Source organism: Sander lucioperca, chromosome 1 (genome assembly GCF_008315115.2).
Source record: "Sander lucioperca isolate FBNREF2018 chromosome 1, SLUC_FBN_1.2, whole genome shotgun sequence".
Lineage (NCBI taxonomy): Eukaryota > Metazoa > Chordata > Actinopteri > Perciformes > Percidae > Sander > Sander lucioperca.
Window position 1 is genome coordinate 30,171,760 of NC_050173.1, and position 18,799 is coordinate 30,190,558.

At 43.3% G+C, this 18,799-nt stretch overlaps 2 protein-coding genes across 2 annotated transcripts in view; one reads left to right on the forward strand and one right to left on the reverse strand.

Moving 5' to 3' along the window:
• Positions 1-7,718, forward strand: part of mrpl11 (mitochondrial ribosomal protein L11) — a 36,544-nt gene extending 28,826 nt beyond the window's left edge. The window contains exons 3-6 of the mRNA XM_031302986.2: positions 1,068-1,163; positions 4,689-4,782; positions 5,288-5,447; positions 7,478-7,718. Coding sequence (XP_031158846.1) covers positions 1,068-1,163; positions 4,689-4,782; positions 5,288-5,447; positions 7,478-7,592 — 465 coding nt within the window. The 3' untranslated portion in view covers positions 7,593-7,718. The remainder of the gene's footprint in view (positions 1-1,067; positions 1,164-4,688; positions 4,783-5,287; positions 5,448-7,477) is intronic.
• Positions 7,719-10,237: 2,519 nt separating this feature from the next.
• npas4a (neuronal PAS domain protein 4a) lies at positions 10,238-16,220 on the reverse strand. Its single transcript, XM_031303447.2, has 8 exons — positions 15,645-16,220; positions 15,104-15,258; positions 14,904-15,006; positions 14,505-14,814; positions 14,259-14,368; positions 13,961-14,096; positions 12,061-13,835; positions 10,238-11,945 (listed from the first exon to the last, which is right to left on the reverse strand). The coding sequence occupies exons 1-8, from the start codon at positions 15,817-15,819 to the stop codon at positions 11,917-11,919; spliced, it is 2,793 nt and encodes a 930-aa protein (XP_031159307.1). The 5' UTR covers positions 15,820-16,220; the 3' UTR covers positions 10,238-11,916.
• Between the last annotated feature and the right edge of the window lie 2,579 nt (positions 16,221-18,799).

An 18,799-nucleotide genomic window follows, 5' to 3' on the forward strand; every position in this document is an offset into this window, starting at 1 on the left:
AACTCCAGTGAGTAATGAGGAGCGTTTTAGACCCAAAGGAAGTGATGGGGTCGTGCAGATCAACAGCTGATTAGCATTCATCAGGTGCTTTTGAAGCCTTTAGCAGAGATGATGTTCAGAGAACTTTCTGCTCCGTTAAATTTAAATGAATGTCTTCCCCGTGCTGTCATTGGAGAATGTCTCAGGATGACTGACTTTTCATCAGATCCTTTATTAGAAACTGAGGGCTCTGCTCTGTCGTGGAGCAATAGAAGCTTGCGAGTCCATTAAACTGAATAAAACTCCTTTTTTTTTTTTTCTTCCCCTCATTTATGAAATGAACATTTCAATCAGTGTGTTGCCTTTGGGAAGGATGGCGGATGAAGGTCAGTATAAATCCGGCAGTAATAATTAGATTCTTTATTAGTCTTTGCCTCTGAATTCAACTCCAAAGAGGAATGGTGCAAAGGAGCAGCATTGGTCGAGTGTTGACTTAATGTCACCCATCCATTTTGCTTTCGCTCTGGTTGGCCTTGCAGGAGCTGGAAAATGGGAGGCTCATTCATCACTGGGTTTCTCTGGCTCTGGGCACCAACATGCATTCAGTCATAGCTCGAGCAACACACGCACACACACACACACACACACACACACACACACAAACACTGTGGAACAACAGAGAGGCTGCACACAAACAAACACACACACACACACACAAACACTGTGTGGAACAACAGAGGCTGCACACACATACACACACACACACGGAAGCATCTCCGTGTGAATATAACAATTACTAGTGTAAAGTGTGAAAATGTCTCCTTCAAAATATTACAAATAAACACACCTGTCAGATATATTTATTTACCACCACACGCCCGCTCCCTGAACCACTCATGTCTGCAAATATAGTCAGACCTGGAGGTTTTGTAATTGATTGACTGACTGACAGCAGCCCAGGCATCTGTATTCTGGCAGCACAGTGTGACACGAGTGACGTTCAGCTCAATGTTTGTGGCTCTTCGCATACATTTTAAAGCGATCCTCCATCGTTTTCTCATGTTTATTTCCCTTTTTTTCTCAAACAGAGAGGAATCCCTATTGGGCAGTTCTGCAAGGACTTCAATGAGAAAACCAAGGAGCTGAAGGAGGGCATCCCTCTCCCGATCAAGATCCATGTGAAGGTGTGTCTGTGAGGCTCGTTGTCAGTCTCTCTAACCCATCCCTGACCCTTTACACTTAGCACCCCTCCCTCCCACGATTGTGGTTAATTCCTCTAGCTGCATAACATTACCAGAGCACTTTCATTATTCATACTCTTCCACCGAAGTAAGCCTTTCCATTTGCATTCATTAATGAAGCAATGCCCAGAGGAACTTGGAGTCAAGAAGCATTAAGTGCATGCAAGAAACGTGAATTACTCAGAAAAGAGGTGTTATGAGCTTGTAGATTTTATTTTACACAACCACACATTGTGTGACTCGTCACGCCCCTCCCACCTCTTTGTGTGCTGTTTCAACTAAGGAGTTGCGTCCTTTCGGCTGAATAAATGTGTTGTAATGAGGTTTGTGATGGAAGGAATAAATGTGTGTTGTAATGAGGTTTGTGATGGAGGGAGGGGAAGCCTAATCCTTTAAAAGGCGTGAATTTATTTTGATATGCAATATGCAGCAATGGCTCTGCCATCACACGTGGGGCCTCACTGCTGCCCACCATTGCCATCTGCTGGTGGTTTGTAGTGTTTGTTCTGTTCACACTGTACTGTGTGTGATGTTTAATGTGTGCATGATGCAACATGTTTCAGCCTCTGAGATGTATGTTTCTCACATTTCAACTTTCACCTCCGGCTTGTCAGTAGCTTTGAGCACCTCTCACAGTGCCTTTCATCGTTCTTTGAAGGAACAGTTTGACATTTCTTGGCAAACAGTTGCTGGGTGCAGTGACCTCCTGGTGTCTTGTTGTCACATAGGTTGCCAGGCAACAGTTTATGTATGTGGACGGCCAAAACAAAAATAAGATAGACAACAAGATAGAGCCAGCTAATTAATGAGTTTTAGAGGTACTGGTAGCTTATTTTTTTATTTAACTTTGGACAGCTGTTTCCAGTCTTTATGCTATGCTAAACACCTCTTATCTAACTCTCAGCATGAAAGCTCCCATAACGTTCCTGCACTATTATTCCCCTTCTCTCTCCGTCTTTGTATTTTTCAGTTTGCCTGTCAGACGCTATAATGTAGGTGGAAACAACAGCGACACATCGGACCTTAACAACCAATAGCTTTTCCATAGATGGAGAAAAATTCTTGTCTTTGTCGAAAGGTCACTGCTGTTAGATAACACAACTCTGATGACAAATCACCTGCTCTGTGGTATCTTCTCAGCTCAGCCTACAGTTTATTGTCCTGTTTGTTTTTGTGTTTTTTGTATTGACGTCTCAGATAACAAATGATCCAAAGCGTCTTTCCTCAGATAATTTATTGATTGGATCTGTACGTCACGTTTTAGTAAATAAAGGTCAGAGAAGGAATCTGAATTAAAAGGAAAGGGTCAGAATAACTCATTGAGGCTGAAGAGATTATTTTAATTTTTTTCCTTAGGGGAGGATAGAAAGGGCGAGCAAATGAGGCAGGAGAGCAGATGTGCTGCACACAGTTGAACATGCAGGAGGGGGGAGGGGGGGTAAATAAAATAAAGTAAACACCTCATGTAAATGGGTTAGATTACTTCAATGTTTATGTTGTTCTTTATGTGTTCACATTACTGTATTTCATCCTCTTTAAAGCTGCAGCATTGTCAATGACCTCTCCTCAGATCTGCGGAGCTTTACAGCCTCTTTCATATTATGGTATATTACGTTGTTTTTTTGCATGACTGGGCCCTATTATAGGTTTCTAGTGGCTTGCTCTACTGTCAAGACATAGAATATAAAAACATGCTGTAATTTTGTAAAAATAGAATTATAAGTGTTACAATTTTGTTACAAATTGTTGTGTACCATGGTGTTTTACCCTGTTAAAGGGAGTTAGTTGCGGGTGATTAATTAACAGTTAAAAATTAGCCTGGCGCGTTTACAGAAATGTTGATTAATGTGCCTTGTCCTAATAAAATAAATCTTATAAAGAATATGTGAGTTTTGTGTTCCCAGTTTATCGGGCATAGATTTAAATTATAGTCTCGGACAGTCACAAAAAAATTACAAAATTACAAATTACTTTGTTGTTTAGAGGTGGCACAGTAACCAAACATCTAATATTCTTACAGATTGTTGTAGTATAATTGTTGTTTCTGTTACAATAACTATTGCAATGAACACAAAGTAATTAGGTTCAAGATATGAAATGAAAAAAAATAAAGGAAGCACTACTTTAATCTGAGAGGGATAAAGAAAAAGCATGTACTCCTGATTCACAGATAGCTTCAATACTGTAGACAAGAAAGGGAATGATTTCCCCCAAAATCTCAATGCACTGCTTCATTGAAGCCTTTGAAGAAGAGCAGAGAGCGGTCGATACGTGTTTGTGTTAGCTTTAATCATGGAGTCTTATTATCATAAAGGCTTCTTAACTTTTTGCAGTTTAACGAAGCACTGAGCTTTGACTTTTTAGGAGGAATTCACCCTCTCGTGAATAGTAGGTCCAAGCTACAGTACGTTGATACTTCAGTTTTGAATTTCAATTAGAAAATGTTTCAAAACAGTATTAGACGCACAGAAAAAAATGTATGACTCATGCTGCTTCTACTCAGTTTTATTAATTTAAGTTATCAAGAGTCATAAAGGAAGATACCGTTTTTTTGGTCAGAGCTATAGCTACCATTGAGGACACCACGGACACCATTGAGACACGGAGGTCTTATTACTTTAGGAAAAGTTTAAATCCTACAATTACACAGAAAGGACAAATAGTTGGTTTTGAAGGCTTTTTACATTCAACTTTGGGGGTTTATGGGCAAAACAATTATCTAATCCATTTATTAAATTAAAATCTAGGAATAAACTAGGAACTATATTCTCAGAAGGCGAAGCACTGCTACTTGGGCAGAGTGATTTGCTCGCAGCACCTGAGAAGCCCCGTGGTGAGGAGCAGAGAGTAACAGCGGTGCTTTTCAGGTGTTGCGCTAATCACTCCGCCCAAGTAGCAGTGCTTCGCCTTCTGAGAATATAGTTCCCAGTTTGTATACGGTTAGAAGATAGCTGTGTCTCATGTAACCTTGTTATTTGTACACACTGTGACTATACAAATCACAACATATAAATAGGAAAATGTTGGCGTTATTTTGTCACTTATTGGGAGCAGTAGGCTAGATGGAGCCAGTTACCTCCAGGATCTGTGCTAAACTAGGCTAGCGGTGGGTGCATCAGACAGTTACGACATGCACGGAGATGAGAAGGCTATGTATGACTTATCTAACTCTGGGGGTTACGGTGAATAAGCTAAAGTCTCAATAACAGCACATTCCTTCAATCTGCCAACACTGTCATTGTAAACTGCATATGTGTCGAGCAGAACAGAAACTTTGACAGGGGTAGCAACAGTAACTAATGGAGGTAGGGTTTAGTGAACAGTCAAATTGAATGAATAAATACATTATTGAATGAATAAATTAATGTGAACAAAAGAACAATTTATAGATATCTGAATCCTAGCTACAGCCTGTTTCTGGCCCACATTTGATCAGAGGTTTTAATTTTGATTCTTCTGTCTCCTCAGCCCGACAGAACCTATGACCTGAAGATTGGCCAGCCCACAGTGTCTTACTTTCTCAAACAAGCAGCCGGCATTGCGAAAGGGGCCGGCAAGACAGGTGAGATGTGCTGCTGCACTGATGTATCTGCTCTCACTGCCATCTGCACCTGCTGAGCCCATCCTGTAACGGACACACGTCTCTCCCTGGGCTCGGTTTTGAGCTTTGCTGTGATTGATGTTATATTCATGACATGCGGGGGAACTGCAGCAGAGGAAGGAAGCAGCAAAGGTGGCGAGTTAAGAAAAGAGAACTATGGATTTCCAACTTTTATGCTCCAAGCTATCTCCAGCCTTGTTTCAGCAGTTGACTCGTAATACCACCTCTACACTGTCTCCAACACACGCACACGCACGCACGCACACACACACACACACACACACACACACACACACACACACACACACACACACACACACACACACAGACACCCCACTTTGTCCTCTTTGGTGCCAAACTGTATTTTGTACAGTTATTGAATTTTTCGTTTTTTGTTTCTTCATTTACACCCTGAACTCTGTGTGTGTGTGTGTGTGTGTGTGTGTGTGTGTGTGTGTGTGTGAAGGCCACGAGACAGCGGGGATGGTGTCGGTGAGGGCGGTGTATGAGATTGCCCAGGTGAAAGCCGAGGACGAGTGCTTCAAAATGAGGAACGCCTCCCTTGAGACCGTCGTCAAAAGCATCATCGGCTCGGCTCGTTCACTGGGCATCAAGATTGTCAGCGAGTAAGTCTCTATTCTGTGCTCGGTGCACTTTTTATATTATTATTGTATTGACCTGAGATGCCATGAAGCCACCTGTGTGCACGCAAGCAATGCTGTCAGAAACTGGTCCTGTCCTGATTGTTATCATTTTGTATTAAGTTCTTTAAATGAACAAATAAAATGAACAAAGAAACACAGAAGATACATAAAATGTCACACATTTTCCTGCAGAGTTACAAGGCAGCAGCAGGTGGCGTCCTCTGTAGATGCTGCTATGCCTCCTAACGGCCACTAGAGGTCAGATAAGATAATACTGAAGTGACCACAGTGGCCACAATAACATAAACACCTACAGTAGCTTCAGTATATAATCAAATTCAATAAAATGGCCCCGCAGCAATAACTGTTGTAGAGTCAAAGGGCTCAGACAGAAATTGTGATGTCCCCGTCACATTTTATCTGTTCATGCTCTTGATCCCGTTCGGAGTCCTTTGTAGGGGTCGGTATGGAGCGCTCAAATCTACTCGAGGATCTATGATACACACCCGAGACCCCTTACAATACAATGGGACCCTACCTCTTTATGAGGAACTGAGTGGACCCGGGAAGAACCTCTAGTCCTTTAATATTGAGCATCTTTCCAGACAGAGTCCTATTCAGTATTTATCTTTGTAATATTTACGTTGATTTTTTTCCAATGTAATACAGCTTCATAGTGCTTATTTAGGTTAGAGTAAGCTAATAAAGTACAAAATGAATGTCAGTGTTTTGAGCATTCTCGTAATCCAAACAATGTAATAAAGCTTTGACAACTTAGGCTGGGGGTGGGGGTTTTAAAATGTTGTGGGTGCAAGGTATGAGGAGGGCCCTATTTATGTGTCTGTGCCCAGGGGCCCAGGGTCATCATTTCTCCATGAAAATAATTAATTGGACAGCTAATGTTTCTATTAATCTTTGCAGGTCCTATACAGTACCTTACCCATACTAATACATCATTATATTATACAATATCTTCTTTACTTGTACTGTACCAGTGTGCCTTGAACAATCTGGAATTATTCAGTGTATATTTAGATTTGTTTATGGCGCAAGTTTAGTTTTTGTTTTATAGACTCATACAAGTTGTTATTCAAACGTCACAGTTTGATTGACGCGCGTCGATGCACATGTTGCATAATGTCCTGTTAGTATAAACCTTTTTTGATATGTACATACTGCAAAAACTTATACTAAGACACCAACATTATATACTGTATACAATCAGTATGCAGTATGGATTTGGGACTAAGATGAATGCTATAAGCTTCACAAATATTGCACATCTTGCTTTTATATCAGAATTCTTTAGATTTTACAGATACTCCCCCCACTCCTCCTCCAACTTACTTGCGTACCCTTGAGGGGCTTTGCATCTTAACACCCACCTGTGTTTTCATTCCGATATTTATCATTTATTACGTGCACAGCATGAACTGTGTTACAGTATTCATGCACAACCACAGTCCCTCAACCTGCCGCATCTATTTCTTCTTCACATAATGATATTGTACTTTTCCCAGAATCCCCCCCCCCCCCCCCCCCTTACTTAAAGCTCAACATGTCTTGCAGCTGCAGTGCATTATGATTTATTGAGAGTACTGTCAGTGGAGAAATTGGTATCTCTGGCTCTTTTACAATGGATTTCTCTCTGGATGGTTGTTGAACACTGCTGCATTATGCTGAGTCCAGAGAGAAGAGCATGGTTAAACTGTGGTTATAGTTGATATTGCAGATAGCTGAAGGAACAAGTAGAAATGCCCGTTATTCAATATCACCATCTCCACTGGAAATATCCTGATGTGACGTTTGTCATCCACATTTGTCCGGTTTTATTCGATTTTACTAGAAAATGATGTAGTAATGCAAGGAACACCATCCTAAACGTTTTGCCTTTTAACCTTTAACAATAGCTTACAATTTCCTGTTGCAGTAAGTCAAACAAAGTTTTAGGTAACTAAATATAATTTACCTTCCCCCTCTCTCTCTCTCTCTTCCTCCCTTCTCCTCTTCAGTCTCTCAGCTGATGAGTACAAACTCTTCTTGGAGCAGAGGGAGGAGAAGTTGAAAACTGATGCAGCAGCAGCCGCAGCCGCCGCAGCTGAAGCTTTGACAAGCAAAAAGAAATGAAGACCTGCAACATTTTTAATTTTAACCCCCGCATTCCTATTAGTATTGACTCCATACATAAACCACATTCATACAAAAACACTGTTAATGTTGTCTGTCAGTTAATAAACAGTTAAGTTTGTGATTTCTTTTCTTCTGTGTCCTTATTCACATCTGATATTTAGATTCTTTACAGCAAATTGTTTGGTTTTAGTATTTAAGAATGATTTAAAAGATTTAACGTCATCTACATTTTAACAACAAAAACATCCACTCAAATATTGAAAATATTTATGACCCTGAGCGTTTTATTTCCGCTGAGTCGAGCTAATGAAACTGTAATTGCTCTATTTTGGAAAGATTTGTATGTTTAGTCTCTTTGATGTTATTATCTATTATTAACACTTCTCGGAGCGGTTTGGCTTCTTGTCAGGTTGTGCAGATGGTTTCTTGTACATTTCACACACCTCATCAACTTATCAACTTAACTTTTTGTTTTGCACAAATAAAGAGTTTAGTTTCATGAACCACCAAACCAATGCTGAAACAATTCATTAACCAACAACTATTATGAAGTCATTTATCCACCAAACTGGTTATAGCCTGTCAAATGTGAGGATTTGCTGGTTTTTTTTTTTAACATTGTAGGTTTTGACTGTTGGTCAGACAAAACAAGCAATTTGGAGATGTCACTTTGCACCCTGGGATCTTTGGTTGGCCATTTTTCAATAGTTTGTGATATTTAAAGTAATAATCTCAAAGATTTTTATTCATAAATGTTAAATCACTATCCATCACCAAATGATGTAACACAATGGTGATTGAGCCTAGGGCCCACTGACGCCCTTGCATTTGCTGTTGAGACTTTCAACAATCACTGCTTTTAGCTATAGGTGGCACCAAAGAGAATGAAACTGCTCTTCAAGACTGTAACAAAATTGTAAACAAATAATTGACTGATTGAAAATATTCATTCGTTGCAGCCCTAAATGGAACATCACACTATTTTATGTTTTCCTGCATTTGCCATGTATCAATATATTAATATCAGAAAATATTTTTATTAAAGGTTAGATTACATTTTTTTAAATGGGTCTTAAAACAATACTCACATGCCCATATATACATTCAAAGTGTTATTGTTCGCTGTAAATGTTCCTTCACTCCATACTGGCTGTGAAGATAATCCTTCCTAAGGTGATTTCAGTGTCATAGTTTTCATTCTGTGCAAAACTTCTAAAGTTCGGCTGACTCAGGGAATCATCCAGCATCAAAGTCTGGGGTGGCTGTGGCTCAGAAGGTAGACATCGATCAATCCGAAGTTTAGTGGTCTGCCTCCCAACTCATCTTGTGTGAATGTGTATTTGTATAAATTAAAAATGTATTACAAAGATAAAAGCACAAATGTCCACCTTTGTATTACTATTCCTTCTTCTGAGAAAATAGAAAGAGGGAAGGGGTGTCTTCGAGGCCACTATGGACAGGAGGAACAATACCACCAACCAATAACAGTGTGCATGTGAGTATTGTTTTGTCAGATTAAAATGTGAACCTATCCTTTACTCTAATGATCTCTGCCATATCCTCCAGCCCTACATAGACTTTACCTTTATGTAAGCTTTGAATAGTGATATTTATCACACCTGTAATAATATTTGGTCCAGCAAGCATGAAGTATAAAAATATGTCCTCACCCCTGCCCTCATCATAACCTTTTCCTAACATGGCCTCTTGCACAACACACACTATGCTCCTCTCTGGTGCAGTACTTGTCTTTGCCAGAAGATGGCAGCATTCAGCTGAGCACACTTTCTCCACTGCTCATCTTCACTCCATCACAGACACTGCAGCAGCAGCTAGTGATGGAACAAAATGTTTGCTTGCAAAAAAACAGTATAATGTTTAGAGCTTTGCCTCTGTATTATCTGTTATGTGGCACAGGTGATGAGATCTGGCAGAAAATGATCCGTAAAACACATCTTCTATATTTTCTATTTTTTTTTATCTATCATGATGTAGAGAAAATGGGTTATATTAATCTATTTTTTTCCCTTTGATTTTAATTATGTTCACCTCTCCATCCTGTGGCTACATAGCATCAGATTGTCCCACATCCCTCCTTACTGTACCTCTAATTTTAGCCTCCTCTCACTCCTTCTTTGTCTCCCCTCTCTCCCCAGCCCTCCCCTCTCTGATCCTTCTGAATGGAGGCTGAGAATAGACGAGAGGCTCTTTCAGTCAGAGCTCTTGAGATGGAATGCCTATATATGGAGTCTTACACCACTCCGTGCGCTAATAGAGTCACAGGTACATCGAGTGAATGTGGGCTACTGTTATTTGTAAAGAGGGGTGGCTGGCGGGGGGGGTCACATGCCTACTATTATGTGTGTGTGCATCATCATAAGTGGGAGGCTCACTGTGTGTGCCTGTGTGCATATGCTCACACGCAAAAACCTCGATGCCAAGAGTGTGCGTCAGTCTGAGTCAGATAGTGTCTCATTCTGTCTCGTCATGTGTGTGCGTCAGTGCTGTTGCTGAGCGAACCGGGGAAGAAATGGAGGAGAGTGTATGGGAGGGCGGAAAAGAGGCAGGGATGGTGGGATGATGATGATGAGGATGATGAGGCTGAGGGAGGAACAAGGGGCTTGACTATGACGACACAAATGCATCAGCTGCATTAAGTGCACTTTTAATATAAATGCATTTGTATGACAATCAAATACACTTATAAGCAACACAATAGAACACTGGTCCACAATGTCCATTCTGCATGAAATAAGATGTTTAGAATATATTCCATCTTATGCAATAAAAATCTCTTTCTTATATACACAGACCAATATTGTTCAACTGTACAAATGTACAAATGTGTACAACCTTTCTGAAAAGAACATATGCCTATATCCACAGACATAATGCATATGTAATAACATCTTTTTCAAATATCACACATACAATACAGTAATTTTACACATGTATATTAACTTAGCCTTTAATAGCTAGAACGTAGGAATCAATCCTTTACTTGACCGTAGACAACTCTACGTGAGCATGTCGACACCATGGGAATAGTACCATTCTCAACCCGTGTCGCTTGGTAACTGAATAGAAATAGCACCCCATCCCTATTTTCATTTTTTAAAACAAAACTTTTGTAATCTAACCCCTCTCAAAAAAGAAGAATCGCTCATTCACATAGTCAATTGTGCCTCACTACACCGCACTCCAGTGGAGCAACGATGTAAATGTCCATGTTGAATGGACATGATAAAGAGTTCAGAGTTCAGCAGGTCAGGGCCGTTTCAGGCACACAGGAGCCGCTATAAGCTGCCAGCATTGCAAATATTGATGCTGCAACAATATCCAGCCGACTGCCGTCAGGCCAGCAGGAACCTGAAGAGCCCACATTCAGAGTCTAATGTACAGTACAACGTAGCAGTGGATTTGTGGCATGATCAGAGCTCCGGCAAACTTCCAGACAATTTCTTGTTTGGTGTTATATCTTGTAAAGCAATGGACGTCTTCAACATTCTTGAGATCTTCACATGCCAGGATCTCATGTTTCCTTTTTTGTTTGCACATCACATCGATACACAAGATTTTAGATGGAGAGATAAATATGAAATGTTAAAGGTTTAAAGCTGCAAACTCAAAGCTCAAAGTATCTCTGGTTAAAAGTGAATTACTATTTTTGAGTTTTGATGTTGCCTTTAAGGCAAGAGTGCTATCGAATCAGAGCGGTACTGGCTCTGAAGACCGGATAGAAGAGCTATTGGCAGGAACTTATTTGGATGTACTGATAGTGGTCATCCTAAGGATGTAAAATATTTGTAAACATTTGACTTCCAATACATTTGAGGTTTGGGTTTGCGTTGCTGCATGTCAGGCAAAAAAGTGCTATAATTCATCTCTCTATTGAAATAGCAAGAAATGTTCTTTTTTTGTTCACAACAGATTTTTCACTACGAGTGAATACAAATGCGCATCTGGAAGTTAAACAGCGCTTACAAGTTCAGAGAGGTTTCTCTGTCTGATCATATCTGAAGCTTGTGTTACAGAGAAGCTGAAAGACACCACATAGACTCAAAACCAAGTCAGTTATGGGTCCATGTGGTTTAACCATCATGTAAATGTTGCACCAGTTTTATAGTAGTATACAGATAAATAACTGAACAAAAATATAAAGCCAATCTTTGTTCTTAGGAGACATGTAGGAGTTAAAGTCCTTAAGTTGTATATACATTATGTATATTTATACACTTAATAATTTTTTACTTTTCAGTAAAAGGGGCTCCACAAAATATGACAATATGCCATACTTAATGAAGTAAGTCACAGACTTATTTTAGAACGGAGGAACACTTCCACTCCCATCTGAAAGACAAAAAAGGGAAAAGAGAGAAAGAGGACGTTAGTGATGTATTTTCAGAAATGTTTTTTTCGTGTCTTTTAACAAGACTAAGATAAAAGAAAAGAGACAGATTCTTACCTTTGTGGAAGCACTGTGGCGATGGATGACATTGGAGTTGATACAACTCAGGTTGTTGCCCTAAGCCAGGGGCGATCGAGGCACCTGCCCCAAACATGGGTTCCAGGACAGCCAGTTCCTCTAGGAGGGACTGATTGCAAGACACAGCGGGCATGGGCGAGACGATGGGCGTGGAGGTGGCAGGGCTGGGGGAGGCAGTGAGGATGAGGGGAGGGGAAGCTGGGATGGAGGAGCAAGAGGACACAGGAGATGACACCACCTCGATCTCCATTGCTTCCTCCGCTAGCCCCTCTCCTTCTGCCATTGCCCCGGCATCAGCAGCCACAGTCGCCCCGCACCCAACCATGGAGTTACATTGCGCCGATTGGACGCTACAGAAGTGGCCCACTCCCTCAAACTGGGAGGGTTGGCGCCAGCACACTGGGGTTTGAGGAGAGATTGGGCTGGCGGGATTGGGCATAGGGGAGGGGGAGGAGAGGCCGGGGGACTGAGGAGGAATGAAGTTGTCTTGGAGGAGGGTTTCTAGGATACTCTCTTCAAACAGAGAGTCATCATCGTCGAGGAACATGGGAATGTCCAGACCTCTCCATGCTTTGATGGGGTAAAACTCCCTAAGCATGTGGACTGAATCAACATCAGCAGTTTCAACGGCGGGAGACAGGAAGGGGGAGGGAGGGGAGGATGAGGGTGACATGGAGGGAGGAGAGAGTTTGGACAGGAGTGGATCCAGGTAGAATCCCTCTGCCAGTGAGCTGATGTGCTGAGCTAAGAGGGAGATTTCTGCCCTCTCCTTCTCCCTCTCTCTCTCCAGGGAGAAGAAGGAGAGGCAGGGCTGTTTGCCGGGTGAGGCCTCAGGGGTGAGGAGGCCCTCAGGGGGATACTGGAGGTGCCCCAGTGGTACATCTACATACAGTGGACCCCGAACCTCGGGCAGGGTCATCACTGTGCAGTCGCCGTCTCCAGGGCTGTCAGGTGTGGGGGGCAGTTTCTCATAAAGGGCTCCACTGCCATGCTCGACAGAGAAGAGGAAGTCAGTGGATAGAGTCGGTAGCTTGAGCGGGAGCTTGGTGGACAGGGTGGTGGGGGGGGAGGGGCTGGAGGTGGTAGTTGGTGGAGCTGAGGAGGAAGCTGAAGGGGCCACTGAGGTGGTGGTGGCGGTGGCTGTTGTAGCAGAGGGCGGAGGAGTGGTAGTGCCAGTGGGGTCGAAGCTGAAGAGGGGTTCACCAAATGGGAAGCTAGAACCAGCAACATGGGGAGTGTAGGGTGGTGTGCACACAAACTCTTTGGTCTGCTGAGCTTGTGAGGTGGGGACAGGGGGGAGAGGCAGGGGGAGAGCTGGCAGTGGAGGGTCGAGCTGGAAGGACGGCGGCAGAAGAATGTTCTGGGTCAAAAAGTCTAAGTCTGCTACTGTTTCAACAGTGACTGGAGTGGGAGAGGAGGCAGCTGAGGGGCTCTCAGTGGGATGCTGCTGAAAGAAGCTGTCTTCCTCCAGAGAGGAGATACTGGAGCGAGGGTCACCCTCCACCTGCATGGCCTCAGCAGCAGAGCTCCCTGGTTCATCAGAGGAACCCACACTGCAGCCAGCAGTGCTGAAGTCAAAGGACTGGGCTGACAAGCCACTGCTGCCTGGGGTGAAGACTTGGTCTGGGCTGGACAGGGTTTCTGGAGACTGGAGGCTCAGACCCTCCTGCTGAGAGGTACCGCCACTTAGAACCAGGGTCAGCTGGGTGTGCTCTGAGCTGAGCTGCTGACGCACTGACCAGGCCTCAGACTCACTGAGAGAGAGAAGAAGAAACAAAGAAGAAACCGAAAGTTAGGATGGTGTTTTTCTCTGTATTCATCATTCTTTTGTCCCTAAATTGATGATTGGTGTGTGGTTTGAAAAAAAGGCAGTAAATACCTGATGATGTAGTTGTTGCTGATGATGGGGATTTCTCCAGGCTGCAGCTGAAGCACCATGTAGAGCCAAACCCACGATTGGTCCTGAGCTTGCACACGCACCACCATTTCAGCTCTGCCCTCTCCTCCTTCTCTTACTGTTGAACAACAGTCACAGCACAAGTTAGCATCTTGTATGTAATCATATTAATCATCATAGTGTTTTTCACTGTGTGGATGTGCCAATGGCCACGATGTGAGTGTAATTGTGTGGGCATGGATGGTTGTAACTGGTAGGTATGTGTGAAGAGTACACTTACATAGGCTGCGGTGTTGAGCGGAGGCATGTGACAGATCCTGTGGGTGGAGGAGGCTGTACCAGGAGCAAGAGCGTAAAGCTGTCACATCAAAGCCGAGATAGGCGCTCACACTGTAGGAGAGAGTGGGTGGTGATATGTTAGGAGGATCATTTTTTAACCATTTAGTGATCTCATGAACAGACTAATATACCAGTAAATATTAAAGCAACAGGTGGAGGTGAGGATCAGCTATTTGTGTGAACTCACCTGTCCTGGGCAGTCTGCAGCCTCATGTCCCGGCTATGCTGGGAGTGGAAGCAAGCCAGAAACAAGTTGGCCTCAGCAAGAGGAGGGGTGGAGGTTGACTCCCTCTCTCCCCCAGGGCTGGAGCGGGTCGGGTGGGGCTCCAGAGGGGAGCAGAAACACACCCATACGGGGTTGGATGTCCAGTAGGACCCAGCGGCAGTAGAGGCAGCGGGGGGAGAGAGGCAGCGAGCTCGGATCAGAACCAACTTGTTCCCAGCACTCTGCCTCCGCACGGACTTGGAGGTGTTAAAACGGCAGCGGAAGAGACGGTCTGTGTAGGAGAAGATGAGAGGGGGGTTATTAAAAATCATATTCGGTAGTCAGTCCGCATTAGACTTGTGAATTTAATGTTTGTCTTACCCATCTCAAGTGACGTGGTGGTTGACAGGTTGGTCCTCATGTTAAAGTGGTCTGAGGCGTCGATGATATCATACACACTGTCCCCCTGTGCCACAAGATCCACCTAAAAAAATTCAAACAGAAACGTTATTTATTAAGCCCAAAGTAGAGCTTGAATAGTACTACTGAACTACGAATGAATCGGTTCTGTGTAGACTCACCATGGAGTGTCCGAGGTGGTCGGAGACGCTATCTGACAGGTACAGGAGCTTCCCTTCCCCAGTCAGCAGCATCAAAAAACCCGGCAGCGACTGCATCAACTCCGACAGTTCGAGGAAAGACAGAAACCCCGCGCTCTCCTCAGCAGTTTCCGCTTCTAGAGAGAAAAAATGGGACAGGAAAGATATTTGTTAATAAACCTGAACCTAATAAGAATGAACACAACACACCTGATCTCCGCAATAAGAAAAACAGCGGCCGCAGTGTATTTCAGCACCATGGACAGCGGCGCGGCTGTATTTATGGTGCTAAAGCATTTCAACACCACGGACAGCGACAAACTTTTATTAAACGCGTTAACGAGCTTGTATATCGACTATTTGCGAATAATGAATGACCCACAGCTCGAGATATGTATCAAGTCAATTGCCTGCGGTGCCACTAAAACACTTGTTGATTCCACCACTGAGAGATTTCAGTCTATCAATGCAGCACATGACATTCATCAACAGGTCGTTTTATTCAGAGTAAATTCAATCTTACCTTGAGTGAAGAAGACGGAGTTCCTAGTGTACATGCAGGCAAGTGACATGATGTGCAGGTATGAGAGCCGCGCTTTATCTGCATCGGATATGGGCAACAAGTCCTTCAGGCTCCGGATCTCCGCGTTGATCTGGTCCCGTCGAGCCTTGGATGCTCCTTTGGTTGAGCGGTACATTGTGGCCGGTTGTTGCGGTGAACTATCGAAATTCCTCCAGATGTGCGTTGGAGAGTTGCGAGCAGAGTGTTGTTTAACGCCGTGCCTCGGCTGGAGTCGGGGTGCCCTGTCTCCGAGATGTGTTAAGAGACAGGTTGTAAAAGTGGAAAAGCTCTGAGGTGTGTTATTGGACTTTCATCTCAGCTAGGTTTGTTTTTCAGAGAAAGGTTATAAAACCTTCTCCTGCCCTGTCTCTGTCTGCTTTAGCTCCGCCACAGCGTCCAGCTTGGATGCTGGCAGGCTGCTGGATGTCTGTCCACCCTCTCAGAGTGCAGGTGAATCGGCGGCTGTGGTAGCCGTCTCTCGCACAGAAGTCCGTAACCCGTAAATCTGGTTGAGGGACTCTGCTCGCCAGTCACTTATATAGTCTGGGACTCCACCAGAGCAGGGGGGCTCCCAACACACCGACACCGACGTAAAACGAAGGGAGGGGGTGGAGAAGAAGGGGGGGGGGGGGAGCGAGGCGAGGGTGATAGATATGTCTCATATCAGTGTAGCAATGGTGAAATTCTCCCCCTCCCTTTCCCGTGCCCTCTCCTTTCGGTGACACTTCATCGACGTCAGCGCTTCCCTCTACTCGGTGATGACGTAGGTCTGAAATCGGGAGCTCCGGCGACGCAAAAAGCCCGATTTGGACAAAACCGAGTAAGGGGCGGAGCAAGCGTAAAACGTAAACGGAGTCACCGGACTCCGGTGTACTGGAGCAGGAGGAGGGGGTGCAGGGGAGGGATGATGGGAAGACTGGGTTGCATACGAAAGAAGTCTCTGTGTTTATATGTCTGGCACTTGGTAGGCTATCCGTCACTGCCTGTTTGCCCCGGACCTGTCAGTAAACACGGCAGGTGCTTGTTAGGTGCGATTCGATCATTTCACTTTGACCACATTTACTGTCAACATTTTAAACATGTGAGATTGATGATGCAGAGCTGAACACAACATGCTCAGTCACCTTACAGGAGACGGACATGGATGCTGAGGCTGTTTCACATCGCTTCGTCTCTCCGTCGCCTTTTCTGAATGAAAATCATTCTTGAGCAGCTGAAAACACTAATGGATGCATAATCCTGCACATAATGTGCCTCCATTTTTAAAATGTTAGACATGAATGCTGCGCTTGTCCCGTGCCTTCATTGCAATTTCACATTTGTCTTGTTAAGAGGCAATCTTTAGCATTTTGTGAGCATTTTTTTTCTCAATACTGTCGATAAGAAATAAACTGAAACACTACATGTAAGGTTTGTTTTTATATATGCAGTGTGATTCACGTCAGAGCTAAATCTCCATTGCCTTGTGATGGACAGTAACGTTTTTAGGGTTTAAAAATTAACAGGCGAGAATAGACTAACTCTAAGTGACCGTTGGCGGTTGTGGTTTTGATTGTAGAATAAAAACATGGACTCGCAGAAACAATCAGAGCATGATCAAATGCAAATCACTGAAATAAACAAACTAAACAGCTGGCCAGTTTGACCAGTAAGGCGCTCAAAAACCATTTTATACCATCAAACACCAGCAACGATCTTATTATAATTCTCTCTTATAACTGTTTAACGAACGACGTTTATGTGTGGTTCGGCGCTTTGTTCTCTTCCTCCGTTTAAAACTTACAAGGACGATCTTCATAATGAAAAGTGAAGCCATTTTAATGAATGACATTCATGAATAATGTGACGCGCGCGCAAATAGCAGCCGGCATTGAGCAACCTGCAAACCTGTCACCAGTCGCACGTGAGGTAACCGTGCTGTTTCTAAAAATAGGTCTAGTGACCAACACAAGGACTGCAAGGCGCGCCCCCGCATCCCGTTCTGATCGTCCTATTTATAGATAAGATTTCACTTTTAACTTAAAATAGATCTGTAGTATGTGCTTCACATGTGGATCCGAGCACAGACACACACCTGGATCTGTACCGCTGCCCCCACTGTTCATCCGGACAAATTACGATGCTGTGTGTGTGTGTGTGTGTGTGTGTGTGTGTGTGTGTGTGTGTGTGTGTGTGTGTGTGTGTGTGTGTGTGTGTGTGTGTGTGTGTGTGTGTTTGTGTCCATTTCTAATGGAATACAGAACCTGGTCTATATCTACTTCAGATGAATAAAGATAAATGTAGAGTCAAGAGGATGAGGCCCATTTGTCAAAAGGTATTGCTTACTTTGGCCCACTGTTTACCTACTTTGACAGTTTTTAATATGCAAAAGATAGCTCATTGATGAATCATCCTGCTTCTTGGTTTACTTGATTCAGTACCTGTGTGTGTCTTTTCTCCTTTGGAGTTTGCTTTGGTCTCATATTTCTTATTGGATGACAAAGCCATCTCTGCTTCCTCTTCTATAGTTGTATTTCCATCAGTGCTTCCTGTTCAATAATGACCCAAAGGTACCAGACAATCAGAGAAGAATAGCAGATTTGCATATAGAGGTACTGATTAATTCACTTTTTCCACTAAAATGACCCATAATCCTTACTTTCAATGTGTACAGGTTAAATTAGCTTCACTTGAGCTCTTGAAGCCGTACAAATGAGAAAAATGAGTTTGTCATTTCTACTCCACATCACATGGACGAGCAGCGCCTCCAGAGCAGACACACCAGTCTGTTGCTAGTGGGAACTATAATGTGTCATGACAGTGACATCAGTTTTCCTTTTGGCTATTCTGGATGCAGCGTTACACACATTCATTAGAGCAGTTTACTCAGAGAAGATATCAATGTACAGAGGTTGTGCAAATCTACTTTCTTTTTTAAAGAGCCCGACGAAAATGACTAAAATTGATTCATTGATTCTTTTTCTTTCAGGTGCATCTAATAACCTTTCACTTGGTTTGATGTTGGCCCTGTTGTATGAGTTTATAGGTAAAAATCATCCAGATGTAATTCCTTCTCCTGGACTTAATGAACACAACAGGTGCCACATGTGAGTCCCCTAACCGGGAAAGCGCAGTGA

Bases quoted from the DNA above. Each gene is read 5' to 3' on its own strand.
- npas4a (XM_031303447.2), bottom strand. From the start codon at position 15,819: ATGTACCGCTCAACCAAAGGAGCATCCAAGGCTCGACGGGACCAGATC. The intron at 14,815-14,903 runs GTAAGACAAACA...TCTCCTACACAG, and splicing joins CACCACGTCACTTGAGATGG to ACCGTCTCTTCCGCTGCCGT. The intron at 14,369-14,504 runs GTGAGTTCACAC...TCTCTCCTACAG, and splicing joins CTGCAGACTGCCCAGGACAG to TGTGAGCGCCTATCTCGGCT.